Source organism: Papio anubis, chromosome 1 (assembly GCF_008728515.1).
Source record: "Papio anubis isolate 15944 chromosome 1, Panubis1.0, whole genome shotgun sequence".
Taxonomy (NCBI): domain Eukaryota; kingdom Metazoa; phylum Chordata; class Mammalia; order Primates; family Cercopithecidae; genus Papio; species Papio anubis.
Genome location: NC_044976.1, coordinates 50,808,850 through 50,826,267, shown reverse-complemented (window position 1 = coordinate 50,826,267; position 17,418 = coordinate 50,808,850). Strand labels below are relative to the sequence as shown.

At 45.3% G+C, this 17,418-nt stretch overlaps 1 protein-coding gene across 2 annotated transcripts in view; it reads left to right on the top strand.

Annotated features, from left to right (window-relative positions):
• Window positions 1-14,693, top strand: part of ORC1 (origin recognition complex subunit 1) — a 32,537-nt gene extending 17,844 nt beyond the window's left edge. The window contains exons 9-17 of one of the 2 annotated variants that reach the window (XM_009208625.2): window positions 344-441; window positions 1,042-1,143; window positions 1,558-1,729; window positions 2,652-2,759; window positions 3,025-3,174; window positions 4,832-4,951; window positions 11,583-11,752; window positions 12,282-12,369; window positions 14,132-14,693. In XM_009208625.2, the coding sequence (XP_009206889.2) occupies window positions 344-441; window positions 1,042-1,143; window positions 1,558-1,729; window positions 2,652-2,759; window positions 3,025-3,174; window positions 4,832-4,951; window positions 11,583-11,752; window positions 12,282-12,369; window positions 14,132-14,326 (1,203 nt within the window). In that variant the 3' untranslated portion in view covers window positions 14,327-14,693. Of the gene's footprint in view, window positions 1-343; window positions 442-1,041; window positions 1,144-1,557; window positions 1,730-2,651; window positions 2,760-3,024; window positions 3,175-4,831; window positions 4,952-6,262; window positions 6,334-11,582; window positions 11,753-12,281; window positions 12,370-14,131 lie in introns of those variants that run through there. The other variant, XM_017961535.3, reaches the window with a different exon arrangement.
• The last annotated feature ends 2,725 nt before the right edge of the window (window positions 14,694-17,418 follow it).

Below are 17,418 nucleotides of genomic sequence, written 5' to 3'. Positions count from 1 at the left end.
CAGAGTAGTTAGGGTTTCTTAAACATTTCTTGTCTTTCAAGATAATATTTTACTTTTCAATAGTATTTCATCCAAACTTAAGTCTTTCCTCAGACTGACAATGTTACAAATCCTGATACTATATGTACATTAGAAAACAGAAACTGTGTTGGGACGATGAACAAAGTTTATGCAATGTAAGGTGTGAGAGAGGAAGAGTCGTGGTCCTTTATCCAGGAAGGAACTAAGAGGAATTCACCACCTCTCTTCCTGTTATCAGATCAGCACAAATCACATTAGCTGGTGTGTCCTGGATGGTGTTTTGCTGTTTCTTTGTGAAATATGTTCTCTGTTTTGAATACAGCTCAAGCCTAAAACGCCACGTTGTGCCACTCCTCAGATCCGTAGTCGAAGCCTGGCTGCCCAGGAGCCAGCCAGTGTGCTGGAGGAAGCCCGACTGAGGTACTGCTGCTCTTGATTCCCTTTCAGGGAGGCAGGAACCATGCGGCCTCTGCTTTCATTCACATGAAATGGGAGTGATTAGCAGTCACTGGTCTACCAAATAAAGGTAGATACCCTATGTGTCTACACTTTTACCTATCTAGGTAAAGTGAGTGTGTGTATTTAGGAAAAAGAAACCTCTCAAGCAGCATCTGGGTAAGCCAGTGTGGACAGGCCCTGGGAGGATTGACCTTCCCGTCTACTGCCATCATTTCCGCAGGGATGGAAGATGATTAGTCAGGACAGTGCCTCGTTGTTATGATGCCCTTTAGAACCATATGGAGACTTTCATATAAGTCTGGATCCTGTCAGAAATCAAGCAAAATCTGAATCTCCTATGGGATGAGGTCCACCCATGTGATTTGGTTGGAGAAATGGAGGCCAAGGACTATGAGGCTAAATGGAGGGATTTGAAAATGAAGGAATTCTCTGGCATTTGAAATTGAGTTTTCATGTAGAAATATAGACAAGAAACCGTAATCATTTTCCATTGATTAATGAGTAGATGGTTGGGGAATGTTCCTAAAGTCTTCCTTTTCTCCTATTTACCACCAATGGTAGGCTACACGTTTCTGCTGTACCTGAGTCCCTTCCCTGTCGGGAACAGGAATTCCAAGACATCTACAACTTTGTGGAAAGCAAACTCCTTGACCGTACTGGAGGGTGAGTCACGTGAGGCAGGCAGGGTAGTTTGGGGAATAAGGCCCCTGTTAGTAGAAGCCTGTTCAGCCATACAGGCTTTCTCCAGTATCATCAGACTACACCAAATCCTTGCTGAAGCCTAAAGCTTCTGAAACATTTGTTGCCAAAGTAATCCTATAGGAACAGAAATGTTGCCTTTTAGAAAGAATGAAACTGGCCTTCTTTGAGTAGGCAGTTTGCATATGGCATTACTTGTAGAATGAATGATTCTATATAAGCAGGTCCTACTCTGACCAGCTTCCAAGGATGGTCCCTACTGCCCCCACCTCCACATTTCAAGGATCTTGGTCCTTCCCTCAGTATACATTCCCACGCTCCTAACTGATTATAGCATGTAGTGGCTGGCTGAGACCTACCCCACGGGTTTTGCTCTAGGTGCATGTACATCTCTGGTGTCCCTGGGACAGGGAAGACTGCTACTGTGCATGAGGTGATGCGCTGCCTGCAGCAGGCAGCCCAAGCCAATGATGTTCCTCCCTTTCAATACATTGAGGTCAATGGCATGAAGCTGACGGAGCCCCACCAAGTCTATGTGCAAATCTTGCAGGTAAGCAGAGCTGTTTAGGCTTTTCGGAAAATACTGTTTCTTCGTGGCACATGAAAAAGGGAAAGAGTTACTTAATTTTTTTTTTTTTTTTTGAGACGGAGTCTCACTGTGTCTCCCAGGCTGGAGTGCAGTGGCGCGATCTCGGCTCACTGCAAGCTCCGCCCCCCGGGTTCACGCCATTCTCCCGCCTCAGCCTCCCAAGTAGCTGGGACTACAGGCGCCCGCTACCGCGCCCGGCTAGTTTTTTGTATTTTTAGTAGAGACGGGGTTTCACCATGTTAGCCAGGATAGTCTCGATCTCCTGACCTTGTGATCCACCCGTCTCGGCCTCCCAAAGTGCTGGGATTACAGGCTTGAGCCACCGCGCCCGGCCCAAGAGTTACTTAATTTTGTGTGTATTGCATGTTCATGATATACCAGGCATTGTCCTTTCTGTAGAGGTAGCAAGGGCAGGGAAGGCAGAATTCTTACCCTAAGGGACTTCAAAGTCTAGGAGCTAGATAATGGCTACAAGCCAGGAAGCCAGTACTTTTCCACATGGCGAAAACTGTGAGCTCACAGCAGTGTAGCGACATGGAAAAGGGGTCCATGGCAGGCCAGAGGTTGAGTCTTGCTGTTTCATCCATGGGCTGTTATTTTGGAGCAGGTAGCATCCAGTCATAGAATTATGTAATAATGATTTTAAGGGGGCTTCTGGCCCAGCCTGTGGCTCATTTGCTTTTCAAACTCACATACTTTCTTTATCTTCTCTTTTGGCGCCTTCTCTTGTCCTTCCAGGTTAAGGTTAAGACTAGATTGGGAGGCAGAACATAGGATACCGAAGTCCTCAGGCTAAATGCCTCCCTCCATTTACAGATTTAACTTTAATCCCAGAGGAGTAAGATCCTTACAGTTCCTCACAACTGTGTTTCTCCTAATGCAGAAGCTAACAGGCCAAAAAGCAACAGCTAACCACGCGGCAGAACTGCTGGCAAAGCGATTCTGCACCCGAGGGTCTCCTCAGGAAACCACCGTCCTGCTTGTGGATGAGGTGAGGTGCCCATGGGAGGATAGGAGAAGAAATGGGGCTGTCCTTACGTTTTAGGAGCAAGTGCTGGGTGGAAGGGAGGAAAGTCCTGGCTCCTTTCTCTATTCTTATGAGCCATTTTCTGGTGCTGAGAGGCATGTGTCAATGGACTGCTTTGGTGCTATGATCTGGGAAACATGCACCTAAAGCAGTGGTTATAGGTCTTCATTCTGAAGCCCCAGCTCAGTCTCTGTGATTGACTCTGCATCTCTCTCCTTTTCCCTGGCAGCTCGACCTTCTGTGGACTCACAAACAAGACATAATGTACAATCTCTTTGACTGGCCCACTCATAAGGAGGCCCGGCTTGTGGTCCTGACAATTGCCAACACAATGGACCTGCCAGAGCGAATCATGCTGAACCGGGTGTCCAGCCGACTGGTAGGTTCTAGGGCAGTTCCCATGCTGTTATTGCAGATCTGTAAGCTTGGCCAAGAAGTTCTGCAAAAATGGTCCAGGTGTGGTGGCTCACGTCTGTAAACTCAGCACTTTGGGAGGCCAAGGTGGGGGGACCACTTGAGGTCAGGAGTTCAAGACCAGCCTGGCCAACACGGCAAAACCCCATCTCTACTAAAAATACAAAAATTAGCCAGGTGTGGTGGTGCACACCTGTAGTTCCACTTACTCAGGAAGCTGAGGCAGGAGAATTGCTTGAACTCCAGAGGCAGAGGTTGCAGTGAGTTGAGATCATGCCACTGCACTCCAGCCTGGCAACAGAGCCAGACTCCATCCCCCCCAAAAAAAGTTCTGCAAAAATGAATACTGAAATGGTACATTAAGAAATGTGATTTCTGCAATGCTTATAGTTTCTATGTTAGAATATATCAACATTGCATGATTTTCTGCAAACATCGTATCTTGGTGTTCTGCTACCCGTGGACTTTTAAACTGCACCAAGCCATGGAGGTTTAATTATTTTAACAAATGTTTTAAGCTGGGCACAGTGGCTCACGCCTATAATCCCAGTACTTTGGGAGGCCAAGGCTGGCGGATCACCTGAGGTCAGGAGTTCGAGACCAGCCTGACCAACATGGAGAAACCCCATCTCTACTAAACATACAAAAATTAGCCAGGTGTGGTGGCACATGCCTGTAGTCCCAGCTACTTGGGAGGCTGTGGCGGGAGAATCGCTTGAACCCAGGAGGCGGAGGTTGCAGTGAGCCAAGATCACGCCACTGCACTCCAGCCTGGGCAACAAGAGCGAAACTCTGTCTCAAAAAAAAAAAGTTTTAGCACTTATAACCTGCCAGGCAGTGTTAGGTGCTTGGAATAGTGCAATAAACCAGGGAGATGCAATGTCTGCCCTCACGGGCCCTGCAGTTCAGCAGGAAGCACAACAAGAAATCATGAAGAGCCTGGTAAGTGAAGCCAAGTGCAGTGACAATGTATAGCATAGATCTGAAGATTCTCTCACCTACTTCAGTTAAAGCACCTCAACTTTTATCTACTTCCAAATGATTCTGATAGAATCAAAGGTCCTTAGACTGGGCACGGTGGCTCATGCCTGTAATCCCAGCTTAGGCCGGGCATAGTCGCTCACACCTGTAATCCCAGCACTTTGGGAGGCCGAGGCAGGTGGATCACGAGGTCAGGAGATCGAGACCATCCTGGCTAACATGGTGAAACCCTGTCTCTACTAAAAATACAAAAAATATATCTGGGTGTGGTGGTGGGTGCCTGTAGTCCCAGCTACTTGGGAGGCTGAGACAGGAGAATGGCATGAACCCAGGACGTGGAGCTTGCAGTGAGCCGAGATCATGCCACTGCACTCCAGCCTGGGCAACAGGCTCAAAAGAAAAAGGAAAAGAAGAAAAAAGAATCAGAGGTCCTTAAATGAAATGAAAAAATCGTTCGAGAACTACTGCCCTGCAGGACACCACTGGTCATCGTCAGTAAAGGCAGTGGTAGTCTAGGTATGAAATGTGCAATTTGTTATATGGGACCTGGGAATTGGGTTTGGGGGCCCAAGGGTGACTTTCCACCTGGATAATCAATGGGCAATCAACGAACTTACTCCTCTGTTGTTTTGGCTCCCCAGGGTCTTACCAGGATGTCCTTCCAGCCCTACACATATAGCCAGCTACAGCAGATCCTAAGGTCCCGGCTCAAGCAGCTAAAGGCCTTTGAGGATGATGCCATCCAGCTGGTAGCCAGGAAGGTAAGTCCTGCACCCATAAATCAGTCAGCACATCTTTCTGAGTACCTGCTTGGTATGAGGCCCTGTATGCTTGGTATGATGCTCTGAGGATGGAGAGAAAGTTAGAAAGTCCTATAAACATAAAAAAAGAGAGACAAGATTCCAAGAAATTCCTTAGCCTTGTTATTTTATGATTGATTAGAGGGCCATAAGTATTGTGGGTTTATATGCAAGCTAATATGAATTGATCCAGGGAGCAAGCAGTTTTGCATGATGAAAGGGACAATATGGTCAGGTAGACAAACCTGGTCCAAGTTCTGGCTCTAACGCTTAGTGGGCATGCAGAAGGTTATAGCAAAGTTGCTTAAAAATTTCCTGAGCCTCAGTTTTCTTCTCTGAAGAAGAATGGGAGTACTTACCTCATAGGGTCATTGTGAAAATATAACAAGACCATGTCTATAACATGCCCAGCAAGGCACACTCTCCAGGCTAGATTCAAGTTATTAGATGCCCCTCCCCTCTAAGTCTAATAGGAGAATGCTCCCTGAGAGTTCACCACAGACCAGTCTCCCTGGCTGCTGAGGAACAAAGTAGGTTAAAAGTCTGCCTCAAGCTGAAAGAAAGAAAGAAAAACCGTACATCCACAAGTATTTCAGCACATAAAAGAATTATAAACTTATTTCTAGTTTCCTCTTGCCGACACACTGTTCACCCTGAGTGGCTGTAGCAGCAGCACATGACTGTGACTCCTGCTCAAAATTGGCTACTATATTAGGGACTGGGGTCAGAGGTGAGCCAACTGTGTGCCTGTCTCCAGGCTTTGCTTTCCAGGAGGGAGATCCTCAAAGTTATCATCTAGGCATTTTATGGGTAAAGTTTTTCACTTTTGCTGTTATGCATAGTCTAAGAGTCTTTTTCTTTTCTCCGAATGATCCTTTTTTATGCCAACCTTTTTTTTTTTTGAAACAGTTTCCCTCTGTTGCCCAGCCTAGAGTTCAGTGGCATGATCTCAGCTCACTGCAACCTCCGCCTTCTGGGTTCAAGCAATTCTCTTTCCTCAGCCTCCCGAGTATCTGGGATTACAGGTGTGTGCCACCACACCTGGCTAATTTTTGTACTTTTAGTAGAGATGGGATTTCGCCATGTTGACCAGACTGGTCTTGAACTCCTGACCTCAGGTGATCCACCCACCTTGGCCTCCCAAAGTGCTGGGATTACAGGAGCAAGCCACTGCACCTGGCCAGTGCTATCCTATGTATTGAGATTGTCCTCTCCCTTTTTCCTCCAAGATGCTTCTGTCGGTTGATTTTGGTCTCTATCTTGCATTGTTAGAGACTTTCCGAAGTTGTCTTGGTTGTCCTCTCAGGTGTAAGGGTGGAGATTAAACAGCTGGCTCTGAACATGTAAGTGGGGCTTATTCACTATAAGCTTTGCTGTGGGATGATCTGAGTGGGCCTGTATCACTGTCTTTTCTCCTTTCCCATGGAGATGGTCAGATTTCTCAGTATGCTTCCCCTGTCCTGTCTGGAGGGAGGGCAGTGTTCTGGGAATGAGGGGCTGGTGCCAGGTGCAGAAGAGGTCTTCCAGTTTGGCATGCATATAGTAATCATCTATTTTTGGTAAGGGACACCTTCTACAATAATGCCTAGCATTCCTAGGACCAGAGACTTTAAACTTTGCCTGAGAATAAATTTCCTTTTTTTTTTTTTTGAGACAGAGTCTCGCTCTGTCACCAGGCTGGAGTGCAGTGGCGCGATCTTGGCTCACCACACCCTCCGCCTCCTGGGTTCAAGCGATTCTCCTGCCTCAGCCCCCGAGTAGCTGGGACTACAGGCACATGCCACCACGCCCAGCTAATTTTTGTATTTTTAGTAGAGACAGGATTTCACCATGTTGGCCAGGCTGGTCTCAATCTCTTGACCTCCTGATCCATCCACCTCGGCCTCCCAAAGTGCTGGGACTACAGGCGTGAGCCACTGTGCCTGGCAAATTTCTGATTGCCTACCTTGGTAGAAGAGGAGTAAACTTTAGGGCAAAGAGTTTGATGGGAAAAGTACAAATTGCCATGGCCCCAGCTTTTCTAACAGAGCCTCCCTCAGTGGGCCGTATGTTCACCCAACAGTGTGAAATAGAGGAAGGATCTAGGACAAAGGTCAGCAAACTTTTCTTTTTTTTTTTTTTTTTTGAGACAGAGTTTCACTCTTGTCACCCAGGCTGGAGTGTAATGGTGCGATCTCAGCTCACTGCAACCTCTGCCTCCTGGGTTCAGGCGATTCTGCTGCCTCAGCCTCCCAAGTAGCTGGGATTATAGTCATGCGCCACCACACCCGGCTAATTTTGTATTTTTAGTAGAGACAGGGTTTTACCATGTTTATTGCCCAGGCTGGTCTTGAACTCCTGACCTCAGATGATCCACCCTCCTTGGCCTCCCAAAGTGCTGGGATTACAGCCAATAAAACTTTATTTATAAAAAGATGGTGAGCCATATTTTGTTGTTTCCTGATCTAAAGCATCTTACATTTAGTTTCATAACATCTTCCAACTTTTTAAAATTTTCAACCACAACTTAATATTCCCTACTTTTGGCCAGCTCACGCCTGTAATCCCAGCACTTTGGGAGGCCAAGGCAGGCAGATCATGAGGTCAGGAGATCAAGACCATCCTGGCTAACACCGTGAAACTCCATCTCTACTAAAAATACAAAAAATTAGCCAGGCGTGGTGGCTTGAGCCTGTAGTCCCAGCTACGAGGGAGGCTGAGGCAGGAGAATTGCTTGAACCTGGGAGGCCGAGGTTGCAGTGAGCTGAGATTGCGCCACTGCACTCCAGCCTGGGAGACAGAGCGAGACTCCATCTCAAAAAAAAAATTCCCTACTTTAGCTCAACAACCCCCCCTTTACCTCTAGTTCCAGCACCATTAAATCCTGAGCATTTTGAAGATTTTTAATGTAAGTTAGATTTCTTGGATTCGTCAATATAGGTTTAGGATTTGGCTTTCTGCAGTCCACTACACTAACCGCTACTCTTCCACGTCTTTCTAACTTGCAGAATTATTATTATCATTATTATTATTATTATTATTATTATTGTTATGTTGATATGGAGTCTCACTCTGTCACCCAGGCTAGAGTGCAGTGGCACAATCTCGGCTCACTGCAACCTCCACCTCCCGGGTTCATGCCTGAATTCTCCTGCCTCAGCCTCCTGAGTAGCTAGGACTACAGGTGCCCGCCAACGTGCCGGCTAATTTTTTGTATTTTTAATAGAGATGGGATTTCACCGTGTTAGCTAGGATGGTCTCGATCTCCTTACCTTGTGATCCGCCCTCCTCGGCCTCCCAAGTGCTGGGATTACAGGTGTGAGCCACCGTGCCTGGCACTAACTTGCAGAATTATATTTTTAAATCTTCTGTTGCTTCCCTTCCTTTTAGAGTTTTGGGGTGGGTAGTGGTTGTTGTCATTGTTTTTTGAGACAGAGTCTTGCTCTGTTGCCCAGGCTGGAGTGTAGCAGCTCAATCTTTGCTCACTGCAACCTCCACCTCCCAGGTTCAAGCAATTCTCCTGCCTCAGCCTCCTGAGTAGCTGGGACTACAGGCAGGCACCACCACACCTGGCTAATTTTTGTATTTTTAGTAGAGGTGGGGTTTCATCATGCTGGCCAGGCTGGTCTTGAACTCCTGACCTCAAGTGATCTGCCTGCCTTGGCCTCCCAAAGTTAAAGGATTATAGGCGTGAGCCACTGCGCCTGGCCAGAGTTGTGTTTGTTTGTTTGTTTGTTTGTTTGTTTGTTTGTTTGAGACAGTCTTGCTTTGTTGCCCAGGCTGGAGTGCAGTGATGCGATCTCAGCTCACTGCAACCTCCACCTCTGGGTTCAAGCAATTCTCCTGCCTCAGTCTCCCAAGTAGCTGGAACTACAGGCATGTGCCATCACACCCAGCTAATTTTTTGTATTTTTAGTAGAGATGGGGTTTCACCATGTTAGCCAGGATGGTCTCTATCTCCTGACCTCGTGATCCGCCCGCTTCAGCCTCCCAAAGTGCTGGCATTACAGGCGTGAGCCACTGTGCCTGGCCCCGGCCCCGGCCCGGTTTTTTTTTTAACAAAGATTCAGAAGGCATCAGATTTGGATGCTGCTCTTCCTCAAATCTCTTGCCCATGGTTTCAAAGCCCTCTCTTATTTCTTTACACGTAATGAAGCGAATCCGTTTTATATTCTATATCTTATAATTATGATATCTGAAGTCTTTAGGGGTCTGATTCTGATAACCATTGATTATCCTGGTTCCCATGCATATGTGGCTTGGTTTTCTTATTTTTGTGTCTTGGTTTTTATTTTATTTTTACTATATGCTTGGGATTCAGCGTGCTTTATTTGTTAGTTAATTGGGGCCTGGGTTGAAGTTGAATTCATTTAGAATTTTTTTTTTTTTTTTTTTTGCTTCTATTATCTAGGGGCACTACCAATTGTTACCATTTTTAAAATAAAATTCTCCACTTGAGAATTGTAGGAAAGACAACATAAATTTGGGCTCCAAATCCAAGCGAGGGCTTATGGTTGTAAAACCTCAGGGGAGTGTCCGGGTGGGGTGCCTCATGCCTATAATCCCAGCACTTTGGGAGGCCAAGGTGAGGGGATCACTTGAGTAGGGGAGTTTGACACCAGCCTGGACAACATATTAAAACCCTGTCTCTACAGAAAATTTAAAAATTAGCCCAATGTGATGGCATGTACCTGTAGTTCCAGCTACTTGGGAAGCTGAGGTGGGAGGATTGCTTGAGCCCAGGAGGTTGAGGCTGCAGTGAGCCATGATCATGCCACTGCACTCCAGCCTGGGTGACAAAGAAAGACCCTCTCTCAAACAAACACACAAAAAAACAACAAAAACTCAGCTCAGCGCAGTGGGTCACGCCTGTAATCCCAGCATTTTGGGAGGCCAAAGCGGGCAGATCACCTGAGGTCAGGAGTTCAAGACCAGCCTGGCCAACATGGTGAAACCCGAGCTCTACTAAAAATACAAAAAATTAGCCGGGTGTGGTGGTGGGTGCCTGTAATCCCAGCTACTCGGGAGGCTGAGGCAGGAGAATCACTTGAACCTGGAAGGTGGAGGTTGCAGTGAGCCGAGATCGCACCATTGCACTCCAGCCTTGGCAACAAGAGTGAAACTCTGTCTCAAATAAATAAATAAATAAATAAAACCCAAGTTTTTTGTGTGTGCCCACATCCACCTAGCACCACGGTCAGGTAGGCCGTTTTCCCTGCCATCCCTTCTGTGTGATGGGTCTCACTCACCCTGTACTGAGGCTGAAGTGGAGGTCAACTTTCAGGTGCATGCGGGATGTCCTGTTAGGTTCCATGTTGACTGGGCCTTAGCTTTTTCTTGTGTCTCCTTTGTCCGAGCAGCAGCCCGAAGGGAGGCATAGGGTCACCAAGTGTCACTGATACCCTCAGGGTCAGACTGGTTTAGGTGTTTCCTTACCCCCTGGAGTTCCCCTTTCACTTTGTCCTGAGGCCCCTGCAGTACTTCTTGAATCCATGATTCACCACAGAAGGTGCCTCTTCACCAGGCTGTACAGGTGGTGATGGGAGGGGAGGAGAACTGATGAAGCAGGAAGGTCTACAGGACACCCTTACCAGTTCAATGTGGGGGATTAGAGGAAGGGAAAAATATAAGCCAGTAGTCACGTTTGTGTCTTGGGTTACTTGAAAAGTGATTTTTTTTTTTTTTTTAAGACGGACTCTAGCTTTGTCACCCAGGCTGGAGTGCAGTGGTGTGATCTTGGCTCAATGCAACCACCACCTCCCAGGTACAAGCGATTCTCCTGCCTCAGCCTCCCCAGTAGCTGGGATTACAGGCGCGTACCACCACGCCTGGCTAATTTTTGTATTTTTAGTAGAGATAGGGTTTCACCATGTTTGTCAGGCTGGTCTTTAACTCCTGACCTCAAGTGATCCACCTGCCTGGGCCTCCCAAAGTGCTGGGATTACAGGTGTGACTCACCACACCCCCGGCCCTGGCTAATTTTTGTTTTTAGTAGAGATGGAGTTTCACCATGTTGGCCAGGCTGGTCTCAAACTCCTGACCTCAGGTGATCTGCCCACCCTGGCCTCCCAAAGTTCTGGGATTACAGGTGTGAGCCACCGCGCCCAGCCCTTTCCTCCATTCTTGATTCTGGGCCTCTTGGCCATTGACCAATCCGACCCCAAATTCACCACGTGCTGAAGGGGTGCCTGGCTATGGCTTTATCTCCAGATAGGCTGCACCTCAGCCTCTTGGCTTTGGCTGGCTGCTTCTGGGGGCACACATCTCTCTCTGTGCAAGAGTGAGAACTCTGCAAATGCTTCAATAATGATCTTGAACCAAGGGTCTCTGATTTTAGACTTCATTTCCTGAATAGTAAAACTGATAATTTCTGCGTTGTCCACTGTGGAGTTAACTGTAAAACCAAGACAGAGGTTTGGACTAGAGGATTAGAGTCCCATGTACAATATAAGAATTCATTTCTGTTCTTCCTCAAGGTTCCCTGCCAGGGCTAAGTACTTAACTTTATGCTTACGTCCATTGCCAGCACTACCTTTTCTTTTTAGTTGAATACAGAATTTGTTGGTTCTTCTGGGCTAAGGTGGCCTCAGGAATAAAATATTCCCTCTTGTAGGTAGCAGCACTCTCTGGAGATGCACGACGGTGCCTGGACATCTGCAGGCGTGCCACAGAGATCTGTGAGTTCTCCCAGCAGAAGCCTGACTCCCCTGGCCTGGTCACCATAGCCCACTCCATGGAAGCTGTGGATGAGATGTTTTCGTCATCATACATCACGGCCATCAAGTAAGATGCTCCACTTCCTGAGCCTTTCTGGAAGGCTGTAGAAACATGTTTCCCTTTCTAAGCTTTTATTCATTCAACCTGCACTTACTAATAACATGGTTCTTTTTCATAGGGACATTATCTAGTCAGGGAGACAGAAATATAACCCTAGGATAATAGAATATTTGCCACTTATTGAGCTATATTATAGGTGTTTAGGGCGTAAAAGTGCTATGATAGGAACAAATAAAAAGAAGCAGCTGCTTCTCTCACACTGAATGATGCGCCCAGCTCATGAAATGAGGGCACGGGTATTTCTGAGTGACCAGTGTATTTCCAGATGTAGTTGCTATGTTTCCTCACTTCCGCAGTGACATTTTCTGTATCAGTTTGAGAGTTTGGGGGTCAGGGGGAACCTTACCACGTAATATAGGAGAAATTATTTCCCAGGTTTTCTCTTTTCTAAAGACACAGAAAAGCTTTCTTTGGCTTTCCTCTGGGCTGGGGTTACAGCCACTAAAAAAACTCACATCTGCTCGTTTCCTTTAAGAAATTCCTCTGTTCTGGAACAGAGCTTCCTGAGAGCCATCCTTGCAGAGTTCCGTCGATCAGGACTGGAGGAAGCCACATTCCAGCAGGTGATCTCCTCTTTTCAAATCGTTCTAGATTTTGGACTTGCACTTTTAAAATACGTGGAAATTTCCATGAATGTGTGACAGTCTCTATTTTGTGCCACCTAGTCTATGTGAAAGAATATCAGACTGGCACCTACTTTAATGGGACATTTTATAGAGCTGCATGAGCCAGAGACCTTTAGCGACTGGTTCTGCATGTTAGATTGAAGGCCTGTGTGCCAGACACTGTTCAAAGAATGAGATGAGTAAGACAAAATTACTCCCTGATTACAGCTTATGTTGTAGTGGAGTCAAGGCTTTCAGAATGAGGCCATATTTGAGAGCAAATCACAGATCAATCCAATCCCTACATGGGCATAGTTCTATTAGATCAAGTGAGAGGAATCAGTAGGGCTTGTGATTTGTTAGTTTACTTAAGACTGGTCTCTCTAGGTAATTGGCTGCCTTGGAAGATGAATTGTTAAAGGTGTTTATGAGTGTGTACCTGAGAGTGTGTATGTCTGTGTGTGTATGTTTTAGACATCTTTATTTAACTAAAATAAGTCAGGAAAACATTTTCCTTTCAGATACTTATTTATTGGGTTGGTTGTAAATTCTTGTTTAAAATTTTAGTTACTGGTCATGTTGTGCCCATTACCGTTCTCCTCCTACAGTCTGAGATAGCTTTTCTGCAGAGAGTCACTTTCATTTTAGTTTGTAAACAATTCCTGAACATCTGCAGTGTGCAATTAACTGTGATGGATCCTTGAACCCCAAGCTGATCTGGTTAACATCCCTGTTCCTGACAAGCTCCCAGTCTTGGGACTGGGACGGAGATGGACTCATAGATATTAAGAATGGAAAGTGGGCCGGGCGCGGTGGCTCAAGCCTGTAATCCCAGCACTTTGGGAGGCCGAGACGGGCGGATCACGAGGTCAGGAGATCGAGACCATCCTGGCTAACACGGTGAAACCCCGTCTCTACTAAAAAATACAAAAAACTAGCCGGGCGAGGTGGCGGGCGCCTGTAGTCCCAGCTACTCGGGAGGCTGAGGCAGGAGAATGGCATAAACCCGGGAGGCGGAGCTTGCAGTGAGCTGAGATCCGGCCACTGTACTCCAGCCTGGGCGACAGAGCGAGACTCCGTCTCAAAAAAAAAAAAAAAAAAAAAAAAAAAGAATGGAAAGTGACCAGAAATGCTCCAGACTTAGTTGACCCAGTGGAGAACGTTAGGATAGGAATCTGTGTTTCCAGCTATCCTCCTGCCTCCCTTTATTTCTTTATTCAGTTTTCTCTCTGGGCCTTTGTGCTTTTCCAAGGGTCATGCCTTGGCATTTGCTCACTGTACCTGATAAGGAAAGTGGCCTTGTAGCAAAATTTGACTTGAATTTTGACAATCTCAATTGTGGAACTCAGCCCTTGGAGACAAGACTATCTGTATCACCAGTGAGAGTTACTAGTCATTTTATATCCATTATCTCACAAGGGAGGTACAGTGTATTTTATAGATAAAATTGAAGCTCAAAAGAGTGCAGTAACTTGCCCAGGTTTACATATTTAGGTAAGTGGTAGCACCAGGATTCAGGCCTGCTGTTTTCTGATTCCAAGGCTAGCATTCCATTCTGCCTCTGCATTTTGTGTACCACTGGGGCACCAACTGATGCCTTCTGGAGTGTCTGATATCTTGGGGCCCATGTGTCTGATTTTCCCAAATGAAGAAAGAAAGGAATAGAAAAAGCCCCAGGATTGTATTTCCTCTTAACCTTTGCCTTGCTATTTGTGTCTAGATATATAGTCAACATGTGGCACTGTGCAGAATGGAGGGGCTGTCGTACCCCACTGTGTCAGAGACCATGGCCGTGTGTTCTCACCTGGGCTCCTGTCGCCTCCTGCTTGTGGAGCCCAGCAGGAACGATCTGCTCCTTCGGGTGCGGCTCAACGTCAGCCAGGACGACGTGCTGTATGCACTGAAAGAAGAGTAAAGGGGTTTCACAAGTTAAAAGACTGTGGTCTTGCTGGGTTTTGTTTTTTGAGACAGGGTCTTGCTCTGTCACCCAGGCTGGAGTGCAGTGGCACAATCATGGCTCACTGCAGCCTTGACTTCCCAGGCTTAGGTGACCCCCCTACCTCAGCCTCTCAGGTGGCTGAAACTGCAGGCACATGCCACCACGCCCAGCTAATTTTTTGTATTTTTTGTAGAGACAGGGCTTCACGATGTTGCCCAGCTAGTCTACAAAGAATCTAATTTCCTTTTTCTAAGCACATGGAATTGTTGTAACAAAGTATATTGAATGGAAATGACTCTCATGTATTTTGGAATTTTCCATTAAATAATTTGCTTTTTCCTGAGTGTTTGTGAAGTTATTACATTGTAATCATTACAAACATCTGATTATGCAACCAAACTGTCCTTCCTACAATAGCCCTTCCATGTGACTTTTATTTCTGTTACTAGGCCTGCCATTTATTTAATGGTAACATATATAAAATATAAGTACACGATTTACTTATATCTGTTTAAAATAGTTCTGGGAGAGTATGCAAGAAACTGGTTGTACTGATTACCTCTGGAAAGAATCAGATGGCCAGGGTTAGGGGTTAGAGGAGGACTTTTCATTGTGTGTCATTATCTGTCTTAAGTTTCGATTAATATAAACAAAATTTAGTTTATAAAAAAGGAACTGCTGGAAATAATATAAATAAGTAATCTCTAGCCACAAATGGCTAGAAAGTATAATTTTTACAAAGGTACCATTTACCATAAAAACAAAACAAATCTTTAAATACAAAAGATTTATATGTCACAGAAAATATAAGGTACTTAGAAATAAATTGATTTAAATATTTATTTTGTTTGTTTGTTTTCCCTCTGTCACCAAGGCTGGAATGCAGTAATGGATCATAGCTCACTCCAGCCTTAACCTCCTGGGTTCAAGTAATCCTCCTGCCTCCGCCTCCTAAGTAGCTGGGATTCCAGGTGTGTGCCACCATGTCCGTCTCCTAGGAATTAATCTAAAAAAGAGATGCAAGTAATCTCTAGATAGAAATAAATTCCAATCAAAAATCTTGGCAAAGTTTCTTGTATGACTTTGCAGTTAATTCTAATATTTATATGGAAACCAACAACAGGACAATGGCCATCTAAAACCTCATGAAGTACTGAGGCTGGGCGTGGGTGGCTCATGCTGGTAATCCCAACACTTTGGGAGGCCAAGGTGGGCGGATCACCTGAGGTCAGGAGTTCGAGACCAGCCTGATCAATATGGTGAAATCTCGTTTCTACTAAATGCAAAAATTAGCTGGGTATGGTGGTGTCACCTGTAGTCCCAGCTACTTGGGAGTCAGGAGAATTGCTTGAACCCACCCAGGAGGCAGAGGTTGCAGTGAGCTGAGATCACACCATTGCACTCCAGCCTGGGCGACAGAGCAAGACTCCGTCTGAAAAAAATAAATAAAACCTAATATGAGGTACTGAAAAAAAACAGCCTCACCCATGTGCTAGTCCTGTCAGAAATGCCTGTCCTAAATTTATTGATGAGAAAATTATCAGACAAATTTAAATTGAGGGAGAAATACTCTGCAAAGCAGCTGTTCAACTCATTGAAAATACTAATATCACAAGAAAAAAACATAAAACATGGAGGAACTATTCTACACCAAAGGAGAATAGAGACATGAAAGCTAAATGCACTATATAAACCTTGACTGGGTCCTGGATTTACAAAATATAAACAATTATAAACATTATTATTAACTATGTATTAGACAACAGTATTTTGTAAGTGTTAAATTCCCTGAGCATGATAAATTTGTGATTATGTCGGAAAATGCTGTTCTTAGGAGATTCATAATGAAATATTTATAAGTGATGTGTTATATCTGCAACTCATTCTCAAATCATTTAGCAAAAATATGTATTTCTATATTCACATATACATTTATAATTACATATAATGGATTGAGGATCAATATCAATATTTTGTAAACTTCTGCAATGAAAAAGAAAAAATGGGCCGGGTGCAAGTGGTTCATACCTGTAATCCCAGCACTTTGGGAGGCCAAGGTGGGTGGATCACCTGAGGTCAGGAATTCGAGACCAGCCTGGCCAACATGGCAAAACCCCATCTCTACTAAAAATGCAAAAATTAGCCACAAGTGGTGGCGTGCACCTGTAATCTCAGCTGCTAGGGGGTGCTGAGGCAGGAGAATTGCTTGAACCCAGGAGGCAGAGGTTGCAATGAGCCAAGATCATGCCACTGCACTCTAGCCTGGGCAACAGAGCAAGACTGTCTCAGCGAAAAAAAAAAAAAAAAAGGGTAAATAAGAAATAAGTCATCCAAAGAAGAAGAAACACGAATGACCAAGAAAATGGAAACAGCAAAAGAGGCATGCAAACCAAAACCATTTCACATCTATTAGAAAACCTTTCTATGGTTATACAGAACAGCTGGAACTCCAATACCCTGCTGATGGAGGTGGAATGACTTTTGAAGATTATTTGGTGAATCTTAGCCTAGGAAATGCAAGAAATTGTATGAGCCAGTGTATTAGTCTGTCCTCATGCTATGAAGAAATACCTGAGACTGAGTAATTTATAAAGAAAAGAGGTTTGACTCACAGTTCCACATGGCTGGGGAGCCCTCAGGAAACTTACAATCATGGTGAAAGGCACCTCTTCACAGGGTAGCAGGAGAGAGAATGAGTGCCAGCAGGGGAAATGCCAGACGCTTATAAAATCATCAGATCTTGTGAGAACTCACTCCTATCACAAGAACAGCATGGGGGAAACCATGATTCAGTTACCTCCCACAAGGTCCCTCCTAAGACACATGGGGATTATGGGATTACTATGCAAGATGAGATTTGGGTGGAGACACAGATCCAAGCCATATCAGCCAGTGTGATGGTTAATAGAGCATGCAGACAGCCTATTGTGGGACTATATATATATATATATATATATCGTATTAGTTCTGTTCCTCTGGAGAACTCTAATGCAGCCAGCAATTCCATTCCTAAGTATATGCCCTAGAGAAATTCACATACGTACACCAAGACTCATATACAAAAAGTT